The sequence below is a fragment of the Myotis nattereri genome (assembly GCF_964212035.1).
Source record: "Myotis nattereri genome assembly, chromosome: 14".
Taxonomy (NCBI): domain Eukaryota; kingdom Metazoa; phylum Chordata; class Mammalia; order Chiroptera; family Vespertilionidae; genus Myotis; species Myotis nattereri.
The window spans coordinates 12,486,854-12,502,752 of record NC_138089.1 but is presented as its reverse complement, the minus strand read 5'-3'; the positions used below and the strand labels follow the sequence as shown (position 1 = coordinate 12,502,752).

Genomic DNA, 15,899 nt, shown 5'->3' with positions numbered 1-15,899 from the left:
TCTGCAAGGGCGTTTCTCCGACTGTCCGGAGGACAGTCAGAAAGCTGCATAGGAACTCAGCAGCAAGGCTCCCCCAGCCTCCATTCCAAATTACTTCAAAGGAGCACTAGATTGAGGCCCATTATTTTCCAACCTTTGAGGAAGGTGGGCTGGGAGGTTGTCACTAACACAAAACAAAAAACCTCAAGGCCAGTCCAAACCAACAACACAACACTGTGTGTGCATTTGAGGTATTCCAGTGATGGCGAACCTTTTGAGCTCGGCGTGTCAGCATTTTGAAAAGCCCTAACTTAACTCTGGTGCCGTGTCACATATAGAAATTTTTTGATATTTGCAACCATAGTAAAACAAAGATTTATATTTTTGATATTTATTTTATATATTTAAATGCCATTTAACAAAGAAAAATCAACCAAAAAATGAGTTCGCGTGTCACCTCTGACACGCGTGTCATAGGTTCGCTCATTCAGCAATATGTGTTTATTAAAAAAAGGGGGGGGCAAAAGATAACACGACACACACAAGACAGATCTAGAGAACAAGGGGAGCCAGCATCTCCAGCCGCAGGCCTGCCTGCCATCCCCCGGAAAGATCGGCACAGCTGCCGGGTCCCTCAGCTCCTCCGTGGTCCTCGCGGTGAGAGCAGCCCCCTGAACTGAGGCATTTCCATGTGCCAAGAGCCGCGCTCTTCATCCCTGCCCCCAAACACAAGCCCACACTGGTGTGTGCACAAAGCAAGACGCACTCACTATGGGAGACTCAAAAGGTTTATCAAAGGTTATTTGGAACCAGGCCGGCATGGCTCAGTGGTTGAGTGTCGACCTATGAACCAGGAGGTCACGGTTCGATTCCTGGTCGGGGCACATGCCTGGGTTTCGGGCTGGATCCCCAATGTGAGGTATGCAGGAGGCATGATTCTCTCTCCATTTATGTTTCTCTCTTTCCCTCTCTCATCCATTTATGATCATGATTCTCTCTCATTCATTTATGTTTCTTTCCCTCTCCCTTCCTCTCTGAAATGAATAGAAATACATATTTTTAAAAGGTTATTTGGACTCTTGATGACTTTCTCATTACAAAAGGCTTTTAGCACGCATCTTCACATGTGTATGATTCAACACTCATACTTTCACCACATTTTCAAAGATAATCATTATTGCAAGTATGCGTTTATTTTTAGCGTAAGCTACACACCATACCTTACAAGAACCACAATTCTGCGTTCTCTCAAAATCATCAAAGTCCTTGCGCCGTGTTTATTTCTCAGGTGTTTTCCTGTGCCCTGGTGCACAAATAGCACGGGGGTGGTTCCTGCAGTACGGGACCAGGAGGGTGCGTGCGGACCTCCAGAATGAGGTGCAGCCTGCTTTGTGCGCTTAAAAAACCCCAAAACAAAACAACAAAACATTCTTTCTATTTGGTTTCATTTTGGAGATAGTAAAAAAAAATTTTTTAAAGACATAATACGATATTATAAGCAGCACTTAAGGACATCTCTGCCAACTGGTACAAGGTTATTACATCTTCAGCTAATTTCTGCAAATTTGTGTGGAATCAGGGTCCTTATTGTGATTAAGAACATCATATGTAGAACCTTCATTTTTGTAATATCTAATTGTTCCTCTCATCAACAGGATGCAATATGGCATATAATGGGATCTCATTATAGCAGATTTTAATATAGCACAGGTCAAACGGTGCCCACGCAGCAGAACTGCTCACAGCCAGATTCTAATGTGCAGTTTGGTGGAGCGCATGTTATTGCACTGCTGTCTGATGCTGTTAGTCCTGACTCCCGACACTCAGCTCCACAGCTTTTATTAAGCAGCCAGTTTGGGGGGGGGGGGGGGGAGGTGAAGGAGACAGACAAAAACAGCCCAGGTAGTGTGGCTCAGTGGTTGAGCGTTGACCTATGAACCAGAAGGTCTTGGTCAGGGCACATGTCCAGGTTGCGGGTTCAATCCCCAGTGGGGGTTGTGCAGGAGGCAGCCGATTCTCTCTCATCATTGATGCTTCTGTCTCTCTCTCTCCCTCTCCCTTCCTTTCTGAAATCAATAAATATGTTTTTCAAAAAGGGAAAAATAAGATAAAAACTGCTTCTCTGAATTTTCTTTGCTTGTACAAGGGATGTGTGCTCTATCGGCTTGGAAGTGTTAGGTATAACACTGGAAAGGGTGTTGCAGGAGTTGTGAAGACACCGGACACCATTCCAGGGAGGCGTAATCTTAGCAAAGCCTGGATGAGTGACAGCCCCGGCTCCAGAACCAAACTGTGTTTGTGTCCTGATTAGGCTGCTTGCTGGCTGGTGACCCTGGGTAGCTTACGTAACCTCTCTGTGCCTCTATAGCCTCCCCTGTTAATCGACGGTAGTAACAGCATCCGCCTTATCACTGAGGATTAAATGAAGGTAACACTGAGCAGAGTGTGTGCTATGTAGAAGCTCCTCAGTAAGTGGTAGAAGGCAGCAGGTAACAAGAGACTAATCTAAAAAGGGAACTGGGAACGTGAGACCGACCTATGATAAAGAGGCCGAGCGGCAGCGTGTCAGTGCTGCGGAGAGCCCGCTGGAGTGGGGCCGTGGAGAGCAGAGGTGCCCGTGGCCGGGGACGTTTTGTGGAGGGAGTTTCCTCCTAGGCTAGGACCTTGCTTCTCAACGTTTGTCCCCGGACCAGCAGCCGTGGTGTCACTCGGAAGCACAGACTCTCAGGCTCCCTCCAGACCACTGAATGGGAATCTGCAGCTCAGCATGAGGCCTGGCAGACAGTGGACACGCCTTGCTTCTCGAAGCCTGCCACTCCCTCTCAGCACAGACATGAGCACAAACAAATCACACAGGGCAGCGGGACACTGAACTCCCAAAACGCCCGCCGGAAAGAACTGCACATGTTACACTCTCACAGTTATATGTCGGAAATAGGACAGAAGTGGCAAAACGAAGCGCACTCAGCTAGGTGAGGCCTGAAACCCAAGTTACAGTGCAACTAATGTTTATGGCTAACAGGGCGAGAATCACAGACATGTATTTTACCCAGCCTGAAAATGAAAACCAAGAGAACAAAGGATCAGTCTCCTTACAAGGGTTTGAGCAGAAGTCCCCGAACCACCAGCTTACAAGAACATGCACCCCCTAGAGACTCTAGACCTCCTAATGTGGCTCAGTGGTTGAGCGTTGACCTATGAACCAGGAGGTTATGTTTCAATTCTCGGTCAGGACACATGCCCAGGTTGAGGGTTCAATCCCCAGTGGGGGTTGTGCAGGAGGCAGCCGGTTCTCTCTCATCGTTGATGTTTCTGTCTCTCTCTGAAATCAATAAATATATTTTTTGATTAGGGCCTAGGATGCAATGACGTTGCCGTTCCATGGGTCCGCCCATCCATCCTCCTGTTCACACATCAAACAACGCAGCGTTTCATCGAGAGACACTGTACACCACACACACTGCAGAGGGACAGCCGCTCCCCCAGCTCCAGGCCCACCTTGCACTTGCACTTGCACACGTGTGCCTTCCTCTGTCCCATGCACCCAGCCCAAACCTTGCCACCAGAGACGTGGAATCTTTGACGTGGAGCAAACATCACAAGAAGTGGGATTAGAACCGAAGGGAAGAACTGATGGTGAAAATAATCTCCGTCATTTACCAGGGGCCTGGCTGTGTAAGATATTGTCCCACAGATTATCCTCATTTTTTTCATCTTGCAATAACTCTCTAAGATAAGCCACTACTTCTCTACTATTTCAGTCGAGGAAATAAAGATCTATAAGGTCAAAGAAATTGTCCAAGGCCGCGCAGCCAAGGAGCAGCATAACCGAGACTCAAACCAGGTCTCTTTCCCCCCAACTGATTGAGGAACGCCAACCACTGTCGGTCCAAGAGCCACCTTTGTGAAGAAGGCATCTAATTTGTAATTCAAATGTAATATTCTCCTCGCTGGCACTTCCTATGCTGAGTGGGGCGTGCAAAGGACTTTTCTGAAGTCGAGCTGGATTTTAGCTGCGGATGGCAAAGTGCAGAACAGTTTCCTCCTTGGTATTTCAGAAGTTCTTCATTCTAACCATCTGTTGCAGGCTGACAGATGGGTTGATCCATGACAGGATAATGGGTCTTCAATTCTAGAAAGGCATAAGGAATGCTTAAAAAATAGCAACTCTTTTCATGAACCTAACTGAGCTAACACCTCTTGCTCACTTGCAAAAAAAAAAAATATTTGTGGGAGGGAAGTGTGAAATATAATCATAATCATTCCCCTAAACAGAAGATTTCTCACTATTGCCAAAGGTCAAATCCAGTAAAATATGCCTATTCTAAAATTATAATAACGTTTTCAAATCTACCGTTTAAAAGGGTACACAGGGCAAAGGGGAAAGGTATGCATAAAGAAAAATAATAGCCCTAACCGGTTTGGCTCAGTGGATAGAGCGTCGGCATGCGGACTAAAGGGTCCCAGGTTTGATTCCAGCCAAGGGCACATGCCCTGGTTGCTGGCTCTATCCCCCCAGTAGGGGGCGTGCAGGAGGCAGCCAATCAATGATTCTCTTTCATCATTGATGTTTCTATCTCTCTCTCTCTCCCTTCCTCTCTGAAATCAATAAAAAGATATATTAAAAAAAGAAAAAGAATAAAAACAATGCCTTCCTTCTCCCTCTCCCCAAAAAAACAACCCTTATTCCATTCCTATCTTTCAGTCACTTCATTTTTTTATAGGCAGCCAGTGTTAGAGTTTCTTATATCTTTGAGATAATTTAAGGAACAGGTCAATTTTTGAAATCCAAATGCTTTTCCCTCTAAGTGACTCAGTCAAATATGAAGGCTCTATCCTTTCTCCTCCATTCAGGGGTATATACGAGAACTTGTATATGTGGCAGATATTTGGCGAGGCACAGGGACACAAGTGCTTCAGACTGTCCCCTCCCCAAGGAAACACTACAGTCTCGTGAATGAGACCAACTTGGGAACAGACTTGGGCTAGCACAGGCTCTGTGCCTCCTGAGTGAGCATTGATCAGAGCAGTGGCTCATTCTCTCAGGCAGAACGTCTTCAAATGGCCTTACATGTCTTAACCCAGCCGCCCAGCTCTTTTCCAATCATGCACTGCAGCCAGATAAAATATTCACACACACACACACACACACACACACACACACACACACACACGTGCATGTGCCTGGTTGTCGCAAAGTATTATTGAAGCTGTATGTATAAAGAACCACTGGCTCAAAATTTAGACTGTATTAGCAAAATTTTGGCCATATGAATTTAACCTCAGCATGAATCTATTTTCAAAAGAACATCAGAATACAGATTGGGGAAAAAAACAACCAAGTCATTGCAGCTGAATTTATGGTCCAACATCATTCACCATGAAAAATCCAGCCATGCCATCATCTTCACCACCATCACCATCCCACCCGTTAACTCAACACTTAGAATGTTCCCATCTCCATGCTTAACGTGTTTACTTAAATTTAATTTCCACAACAATCCTTTGAGTGAGGCAGTCCTATTTCATGTTACAGATAGAGACACTGAAGCCCAGAGAGCTTTAAAACCCCTGACCATTTGCTTTCTTGCATTATTTCCAGCCACACAAATCAACTCTTCCCTGCCCTGTCTGGGAGGTAATTGGTGGTGCAGAACAGTAAGTTAACAGGATTATGTTTTCAAAGGAGTCATTGACAGCCCGGATTTATCTCGGCAGTTCCTCCCACTCTAAGGTTATGTAATTCTGGAGGAGGAGATGCGCATTTTTTTCCAGTTTCAGGGAAGGTGATGGCAAGAGAGCATAGAGCCGGGTTCAGAAGGTGGTATCTGGAAGGTCTGCCGGCATTTTCTGAGTCAAAATTTCTCCGTGTAACTTCCTTGAAACGATTTCCTATAATACACATCCATTTTAAAGTATAGGTTAGTGGTGGGGACAACTTAAAAATATTTAAACAAATTAAGAAATGACTTTAGATTATCTGATATTTTAATTATCCATGACTTTACTGTTTGCCATTGTATGGAGGGAAAAGATATCTCTTTCTTAAAAAGTGTGTGTGTGTGTGTGTGTGTGTGTGTGTGTGTGTAGTGTTATCTCATATACATCTGAGTCCCAAGTTTTATATACATTAAAGACTGTGGTGGCGGAGTTTTGTTCACATGATGAGAGAACATTGTACCTCAGGGTACCCGTGGAAGGTCAAGTTCAAATCTGGCCACTTTTGACTCTGAGCCTCCTGCCACGCCCCTGTGTGCCACACTTCCTCCAGTCCTTTCATCTGCAGGCAGCCTTTCATCTGCAGATGTGTTCACAAGGCCCAGATGTTTCATGTCAGCTAGACAAAGCTGGTGGGTAATTGCCTAGATTTTAGCATTTTCACCTAGTTGCTTCAATGGTAGCCCCCCAAATATTTTGGAAGAGCTAACAAATACATAAAAATCAAAGAGGTGGATAAGATGTTCAGTAGCATCTTCAAGTTTCCAGATTGTTTGGAATTGGTGTTTCAGGATTCTTAAAATATATTCCCAGAAGTGGAATTGTTAAGTCAAGAGGTAGGTCCATTTTTTATTCTTTGAAGAAACTCCATACTGTTCTCCACAGTGGCTGCACCAGTCTGCATTCCCACCAGCAGTGCACGAGGGTTCCCTTTTTTCCACATCCTCACCAGCACTTAATGTTTTTTTGATTTATTGATGGTAGCCATTCTGACAAGTATGAGCTGATATCTAATTGTGATTTAATTTTGCATTTTTCTGATGATTAGTGATGTTTAGCATTTTTTCATATGTCTCTTGGCCATCTGTATGTCCTCTTTGGAGAAGTGTCTATTCAGGTCCTTTGCATATTTTTTAAAAATATTTTTTTATTGCCGAGACCGGTTTGGCTCAGTGGATAGAGCATCGGCCTGGGGACTGAAGGGTCCCGGGTTCGATTCCAGTCAGGGGCATGTGCCTGGGTTGCGGGCACATCCCCAGTGGGAGATGTGCTGGAGGCAGCTGATCGATGTTTCTCTCTCATCGATGTTTCTGACTCTCTATCTCTCTCCCTTCCTCTCTGTAAAAAATCAATAAAGTATATTTAAAAAAATATATTTTTTTATTGATTTCAGAGAGGAAGGGAAAGAGAGATAGAAACACCAATGATGAGAATCATTGATCGGGTGCCTCTTGCACATCCCACATTGGAATGGAACCTGCAACCTGGGCATGTGTCCTGACCAGGAATCGAACTGTGACCTCCTGGTTCATAAATCAACGCTCAACCCCTGAACCATGCCAGCCGGGCATTTGCCCATTTTTTAATTGGATTATTTATCTTCCTTTTGTTGAGTTGTATAACTTCTTTATGTATTTTGGAAATTAACCCCTGCTGAAGTCCTCGACAGTGACTCCCACCCCTGCCACCTCTAAATTTTGAGGGAGGATATCATTGGAAACTTGGAGATGTTTCTTGAAAGTATTCATCCTCTTATGTCATAGCAATTTTGCTTGAAGTGAATAAAGAAGCTTCTTTCCTCTGAACTCATATCAGACGGTTTTCTAAGTCAGACAGATCATATTTGCATTCTGCTCTACTGCTTTCCATGTGTTACCTGATGTACCTGGACCCCAGTTTCCTCATCTTAAAAATGGCACTAAAATGCTGTCTAACATGACACTTTTATGGATAATTTCATATAAAATCTCTCAAAAGCACTCAAAGCATTATAGCTATTATTGTCCCCCACTTAGCACAGTCCCAAGCACGCTGTAGATAATGCATAGGCTTGTTAAAAGAATGAATGTATGAATGAATGAATAAATATTACCATTCAGAAGTCTTTACCAATCAGCAAATCTCTTTAAATATTTGAAACCGTCATAGCATGGTAGTTAAGAACATGGGCTCAGGAGTTGTGTTGCCTGGGTTTGAATTCTCATACCATCACTGATCGTCCATGCGGATCTCAGACAAGCTGTTCAGCCCTTCTGTGTGGGTTTGCCATGTGCAAATGGGATCATGATTGCAACCTCCTTACAGGGGTCTTGTGGGAGCAATTAGGTGAGGGTTATAAGTACTTAACATTATTCCGGGGATATAGTAAGCATTTAAGAAAAATATTACTATTATTACTTACTAGAGGCCTGGTTCACAAAATTTGTGAGTGGTACGGTCCCTAGGCCTGGCCTGCAATCAGGGCCATCTTTCCAGGCTGCCTGCAGCTGGCCCTGCCTGCCCCCCACCCTTCCCCACTGCCATCCACCCCAGTTCCCTGTTCACCATAGGGCGATCAGAGCCTGCCAGCTGGAGAAAGGGACCGAGAGGTGGTCAGTGCGCCTCATAGTGACTGGTCAAGCAGTCGTTCTGGTCATTCCGCTGTTAGGGTCAATTTGCACATTACCCTTTTATTATATAGGACTTTACAGAAATATAAGTGTAATATCACAAAACTTTGTTGTTGTTGTTTATCAACTTTTCCTTGGTTTCATTGCTATGGGATCTTGGAATTTTCCAGAAGACAAACCAAACAGTTGTATAAACTAAATGATTTGTTTCTAAAATTCACATTTCTTTCACTGTTTTATCTTTCTGTTTGTTCTATAGGACTTCATCGTCACTGTAGTCTTTTCATTCTTGTGGTTGGTGGGTTCATCAGCATGGGCGAAAGGATTGTCTGATGTCAAGGTCGCAACGGATCCCAAAGAAGTGTTGTTACTGATGTCAGCCTGCAAACAGCCATCCAACAAGTGCATGGCTGTCCACAGCCCCGTGATGTCCAGCTTAAACACGTCTGTGGTATGTTCCCACCTGTGCTTTATCTCCCAATTCTTTGTTTGCCTGTCAAGAGAATAAAACAGCTCAGAAGTCATCTTGGAAGTTTCTGCCTCCAAAACTAGGCTGTTCTAACAGGTGATATTTCACTCCCTGTGCAAGCTGACCCTTTGGTCCTGACGTTACTATTGTCAGAACCCATAGACTTCAATGCTGCCAATTACAAAGTTCTTAATAAGAGCTCAGCAGGAATTGGCAGCTGTTGCTTGGATGACAGTCAAATCAAAATTCTAAGCCCGAAGCAGATATAAAATCTGAATGTTAAGGCTGAAGCCTGCCAGGAGTTAAAAAATGAATATTTGATGGCCTAAAGGTTACTGGGAAGAAAACATTGTTCAAGCCACACAGAGCTAGAATACATCCAATTGATTGTCTAAAGAAAAATGCCCAGACTTGGTAGGCGACAGAAAGAAATGCATTGTATAAGAAAACACTTACAAATGTTATGGTGACTTTTTATCTTTTCTCTGCTCCCAGTTTATTTGCTTGATAACTTCAGAAAAGCTGAACTATATTGGTTAAACAAAGTCAGATATTCTCATCAGATGGATAGCTCTTCCAGGACGACAGAAAACCTGACAGGCAGTAGGTTGCTAAATTGGATTCTTCCTGTATGAGTGTAAGAAGTTGTGTTATTCCAAAGAAAGACACTATGTCTGGGGAAGACAGACGCTATACTGGCAACAAAAAGAACAGTAGTTATCGGAAAATAAATGACTCAGCAGCGCTGGCTGAAGGAACAACATTCTTTAGCAGCCCCCGAAAATAATTCTCTTTGCATCAAGGTTAATTTATGCTCCTGCAGCTTTCTGAAATTTAATCTGAGAAGGTTTATAAGAAGGGAGGAGGGTTGCTCATTGGCTCCTGGTGGCTGGGCTGTGAATCTTGCCTGGGTAAAATGGTGAACATGGAAAAAGACTATGTATTAGTGTCTCATAGTCATTTAAAAAAAATTTTATTGGTAATTTTTTATTGGCTGCTTCCCACATGCCCTCTTCCCGGGATCCAATTCAATACCTGGGTATGTGCCCTGACCGGGCATCCAACCCTGTTATAGTTATAGATCCATATCAGTTAAGGTCTTCCAGTTCCTAGTGACAGAAAACTCCATTCACACTGGTTACTGCAAAACAATCCTCATGTCCCTACAGTCTGTTCTTCGCACCTTCACTTCTAGCACCAACATCTGTGTGCATTAGAATGTTAGGGTTGCAAGTAACAGAAACTGACTCTGACTCACTTCATCAGGAAAATTAGTAGGCAGGAAACTGATGAGACCCGAAGAAACAGGCTCTACACACAGCAGGGTCCAGGGCAGGATCAAGGTTTCAGGTGTCGGGTACCAAAGAAAGGTCCCATCAAGGTGCTGTTGATGGCAAGTTGCATAGCTCTGCTCAACATGCAGAGTCTCTGGAGAGAGCTCCACAAGGGCAATCACATCTCTATTCCCAAAAGCAGAAGGACAGTATGTTAGTCTGAAAAGCATAGCCATTTTTTTTCCTTGCAAACTCATTCGACTCCGAATCATACTGGGCTAGCTTTTACCAAAAATAAAAATAATTGAAAAAATACTAAAAATGTCTCTTCCAAAGGCAGGACCCTGGAAGGCTGGCAGGAAATGGGACAGTTCCCACCCTCCCTCCCCCATCTCTGATGCTGCCTGCATGGCTGCCACAGGATTCCCTGTTATCAAATGGGAGTTTTTCTCTTTTTTTCTGCTCACACAGGAGAAGACTACCACTGTACAGTTTCTGTGTTTATATTTCTTTTTACAGAAATGTCTCGGACTGAGAAAAAGCCACTCAGGTCTAATCCCAGATTTCTGGTAGAATCTCATTAGCTCATCTTGGGCCAAAATAACTATATTTTGTAACTGGGTAACAATTTACTTTCTTCAAAGCACTTTGGCATCTATAATTTCTCTATAACACTGATAGGTAGGCATACCATCCAGCTATTCCAGATGCAGGGAGCTGAGGCGGGGGGCTTTGCATAAGATTTCTCGAGCAGTGACAGCAATGCCAGACTAGAGCCAATTTCTCCTAATGCTGTCGCCACTGACGTGGTGAAGGGCTGGGTTTTGCAGTGAATCTGCAGGCATTTGAATTCTGGCTCCACTGTTCAATAACTGACTGTTCTTAGGCAAATTTAGTAAGCTTCCTAAACTTAGTTATGTTGTCTACAAAATCTATAGTTTTTCATCATCTATAAAATGGGGATATTATAAAAGAGACCTGTTGAAAGGATTTGATGCAATAATATCTAAGTACTTATCATAGTGCCCAGCATGTGGCAAATGTTCAGTAAGTTTCCAAGGAAAGCTGCTACAAAAAGTGCGTTTATTTCCTTAAATCTCACATAGTGTTAGGGCCTCACAGGGGAAAGAAAAGAGTGTTTTTTACTCTCTCAACTGTCCTTACCAAGGTTCATTGCCCTTCTAGCCATGATTTCCACTTTGTGTCACCAGTCTCACTATAGGCGACCTTGACACATTTCAGTTCATCCATATTTCATCTCCCCTCTCTCATGGTACCTGGTGTCTCTCTCTTGTCCGTCCTCACATCTGAGCTTGAATCAAAATCCTCACTGCAGTTTCAGTGGCAAGAAAATATTCAAGAGCCCGTGTGCCCCTAAAATGTGCCAGCCTCGAGGCCTGCTATCTCTGTGATATGAATGGAGTAAGACAGCACTGTTCCTTAGATATGGGCACATTGATTACATTCTTAATTTAAGTTGCATTTCCCTGATTTCCAGGTTCTTCTTGAGCATTCCTTTTTTAGCAACCAAGTAGTATCAGGGAAAAGATAGAGACCAATAACTAGAAAACAGTTAAAGGTGCAGCCCCCCACAGAGCCATCCGTCCATATCTGAAAGGATTCCTTGATAATTTTTCTACTCATATATAATGTTGACACATTTGTACAGAAGTAAAATTTAACCAAAATCTCCCTTTCGATGGAAAATGTCCTAGTGTACACATAGTTAAAAGGTCCTATATGTAAATTAGTCATATCAGTAATTACCCAATTCATTTTGATGATGCAGCTATTACACTAGTATAAGTGCCTTATTTATGTTTTGTATCTCCCTCAGCAAGGAGCCTAGAGCACAGTACAAAGTAATAATAAGTAAATATCAGTCAATGTTAGGAGCGAGGGTTGGAGGAAGGGAGGGAGGGAGATCTGGACAAACCACTCTTCAATTAGATCAATTAGGGGCCTAGAAACTCAGTTTGGGCCCTTGACAGCTTCAAGAACACAGCCTCACTGTCAAAGCCCTGTTTCTGTTTCTGCTGCCGCAGAAGAGTCGACTGAAAACAATCCATGGAAATACTGCAGGAAGTGGTTCAGAGCACAGCTTAGCACTCGGTCAGCGTTTACTAACGTGCCGGACACTGTCCAGCTGCTCTATGCAACACCTTCCCCCAAGGAAAGAATAATTGTTTGCATTTCATACGATGAGGTTTGGAGGCTAACTGCCTTGTCTGAGGTCAGAGAGCAAGAAATTGCCAAGCCCAGGCCCCTCTGATTCCAAAGCCTGCAGGCGCCTGCAAGGCTGACAATCAGTCGGTCTGCCTGATTCACCTGCCGCTAAAAGATGGAAATACTTTGGTAAGTAGGTCCTGCTCCAAGCCCCCAAGACCACTCATCTTGACCATATTAGCTCCCCACTAGCAGCCCCAGGGCATTCTGGACCAACCCCCATTCAGCAACCAAGGGGCCAATGTTGACCCAGCAGGACTTGCAACATCCTACTCCAGGGCTACGGCTCAAGTGCATTTTGGCTGGAGTGGTTACTAAACATACTTTAATGTCACCGTTTTGTATGCTACTGTTGTTACCTGGCTCCAATGGGGGCCATTAACTGACTGCCGGGGGTTAGTGTCCAGGGCAGCCATCTGCCTTGGGGAAAGCTGCAGAACCACTGTTTTGTCTGGGCCCCTGGCAGCCATGAACACTTCTGCTCCCATCCAACTCTTCACACCTGGTCACCGCCCAGGACACACCTGGAGAAAAAGAGGAATTTGCACAGCAAAGCCTTACACCCCGTGTTTGAGGAAACATTCCTGCCTCTGAAACCTGCATTTTGTTCCTACTCTGGTTCCTGAATGCCAGAGGCACGGATGTGCCACCTCTCTGCACGCAATCACATACATGCTCTCTGCATACACCGTACCACTGTCTCTCCCATACTTCTTCTTCAGGGGACTCATTTTCTTTTCACCATTACAACAAACGGAAAAGGAGTACCTCTAGCCACAAAATGAAGGTAAATTAATGGACCATCATTAAAATGAAAATAATCCTGTACCCCTTCACACGGCGAGGAATGCCCATTTAGAGAGATAGAAGGGAGAGACTCAGTCTACGGAATCAGACAGAACAGGGCCTTGAATCTGAGATCTCATACTTACCAAGTCATGTGACCTTGAACAAGAGTCTTAGCCTTGCTTAACTTCAGTTTTCACATTGTTAATATGGATATAATAATGCCACCTTCCACTTAGACTAGCTGATTGATATCATAAACTCCTTTATGCAGTGCCTAACATGTAGTAAGCACTCAACAACAGTCAGATGGCCTCAACACTGAAGGGAAAAGTGATCTTTCATTTTGTGAAATTGAGATTTTTCTTGGGTTTCTGTGCATCTTACTAATTCACTAGAGGCCCAATGCATGAAATTCATGTAAGAGTAGGCCTTCCTTCACCCAGCTGCCGGCACTGGCTTCCCTCTGGCATCCGGGACCTGGGTTTCCCTCACAGCCCTGGCTTCGTCCAGAAGGTTGTCTGGAAGGATGTCTGGTCTAATTAGCATATTACACTTTTATTATAGATTTGCTTTTGTTCTCCTTTAGGTCTTTGGATTCTTGAACTTCATTCTCTGGGCTGGAAACATCTGGTTTGTTTTCAAGGAGACCGGCTGGCATTCCTCGGGACAAAGGTATCTTCCAGACCCAATGGAGAAGCACTCAAGCAGCTATAACCAAGGCAGGTACAACCAAGACAGCTATGGGTCCGGAGGCGGGTACAGCCAGCAGGAGAGTTTGGGGCCAGCCTCTGATGAGTTTGGCCAACAGTCCAGTGGCCCCGCCTCCTTCAGCAATCCGATTTAACAGGGTAGTATTTGCATTCCTCTGGAGATAGCCTTGCCATCTTCCAGTGGCAGGAGAATTTTTATGCATTTCAATCACTTATTCATGCAGAGAGTGTTGAATGTAAATCAGAGATCTGTAATCCTCATTAAGGCAGAAAGGCTGTGTCATGATAAACGGTACTTAGAGACAAGATGACATGAGGAGATATGTGATTCATCAAAGATGGCTAATTGGATATTGTACCTTGTTATATACACAGATACATGGTTGTTTTGTATGTGTGTTGAGATAGTAGAAATATGTTGTAGTTTAAAGTCTCTAGTATGTAATATGCATAAAGTAAATTAAATAGCACTGAGTTTTCCTATGCATTTTGCTGCAAAAGTCATTTTAATGATCTCTATAAGACAATTTGGTGTATTTCAATGTGCATGTATTATTATTTTGAGGTGTAGGCCCTATAGGATTAAGTCTCAAGTATTTGTTTCAGACAGTTACTCTTGTTTTTTTTTTTTTACTTGATAAATCGATACTTATATGATTTAGTGCATGAATAGGCATTTTTCTCACAAAATGAACATTTCAATGGAATTTATGACAATTTTCCAGTTTGCACCATGAATTTGTTAAATGGATGTTCAAAAAAATATTCATACTTTGTATACTTGTAAATTTGTCTCTCTGGCTTCTCCAGTTCTGAATGCATTGTAACTAAGGTTCGGGGTTCTTCTATCCCTATTAGTAGATATTCAGTGTTAATATATGGTGATTACCCAATATATATTCTATTTACTTAGCTAAATATTTACATTCCTGTAACTTTCTATGGTATTTTGTGGATCTTATCCTATGGGCCAAGAACAAAAGGCCCAAGAACTTTTTGTGTTTATAAAGTGCTGTTTTTCTTAGAATAATAGAGATGTAGATATCAGAAATCATAGTCAAGAAGCTACTGTGTTAACATATTAAAGAAGATATTCTGCAGGGCTTAAATTACCAACTAAACTTTTAAAACCTATTTATTTATAAAGTTAATATGTTCATCAACTCAATTATTAAAAATTCTCAAGCCTCAACTCAACTTACTAATTCTAATTTGAGTGTTACCCATTAATTAGAAATTACTTCCAAAAGCCACTCCATATTCCAAAGAGGGTTCTCATGAAAGATCCCCCAGAATGAATACATTATCAAGAAAATGCCAATCTTCGCTTCTTTGTTTTAACTCAATTGAAACACGAGGGCCCAACAGTGAGGGAAAGCTGTATTTCTAAACAAAAGTTGGTATCAATGTAGTGAACTCATTGTATGATCTGTGATGTTGAAAACATTTAAACACAAAACAATGCTAGATGATATCTGTAACCAATTTCTGGATCCTGTTGGATAAATCTGTATTGTGATATCTATTTGATCTTAATAAAGTTATTGCATACAATGCTGGCTGGATAATGGAGAATCTCAACAATAGAACCTGGTTTAGCTTTAACAATGGAAGAACAAGGGGTAAATGCACAGTGTTTCCAATCTCTTACCCTGTCTTGGTTCCATGAGCACAGGAGTGTTCATTCATTCATTCCACTATTCTGGAACCTTCCATATACCCACCGCTATGCAAGGCACTGAGGTTAGGAGAGTAAGCAAAAGCAGAAACATACCCTACCTGAGAAACTTACACTCTATTCAGAGAGACAGACATTAAATAATCATTCCCCGACTATGCTGTGTGCAACACAGGGAGGCAAGGATTCCCTGAGAATGTTTATCAGAGGGACCTGAGCTAGTTAGGGAGACGTCAGGGAGCTTCAGTCCTGAACATGCGTAGAGTTTCACAAGGACCGGGTTGGGGGAATGACCCAGGCAGAGAGCAGCCTTGCTAAGCTCTCGGATGGCAGGATGGACATGTAGAGTTGCCAGAGGGCAATGAATGGGGGTCTTTGTGAGAAGGTGGCTGCTGATGGGTGTGCGAGGGGAGCCCTATGTGGGGGCTGTGATCCAGAACTCTAAGG

At 43.2% G+C, this 15,899-nt stretch overlaps 1 protein-coding gene across 2 annotated transcripts in view; it reads left to right on the top strand.

Moving 5' to 3' along the window:
* The window catches only part of SYNPR (synaptoporin), a 264,572-nt gene extending 249,244 nt beyond the window's left edge, over positions 1-15,328 (top strand). For both annotated transcript variants that reach the window (XM_081105760.1, XM_081105761.1), the window contains 2 exons: positions 8,566-8,757; positions 13,651-15,328. In XM_081105760.1, the coding sequence (XP_080961886.1) occupies positions 8,566-8,757; positions 13,651-13,908 (450 nt within the window). In that variant the 3' untranslated portion in view covers positions 13,909-15,328. The remainder of the gene's footprint in view (positions 1-8,565; positions 8,758-13,650) is intronic.
* The last annotated feature ends 571 nt before the right edge of the window (positions 15,329-15,899 follow it).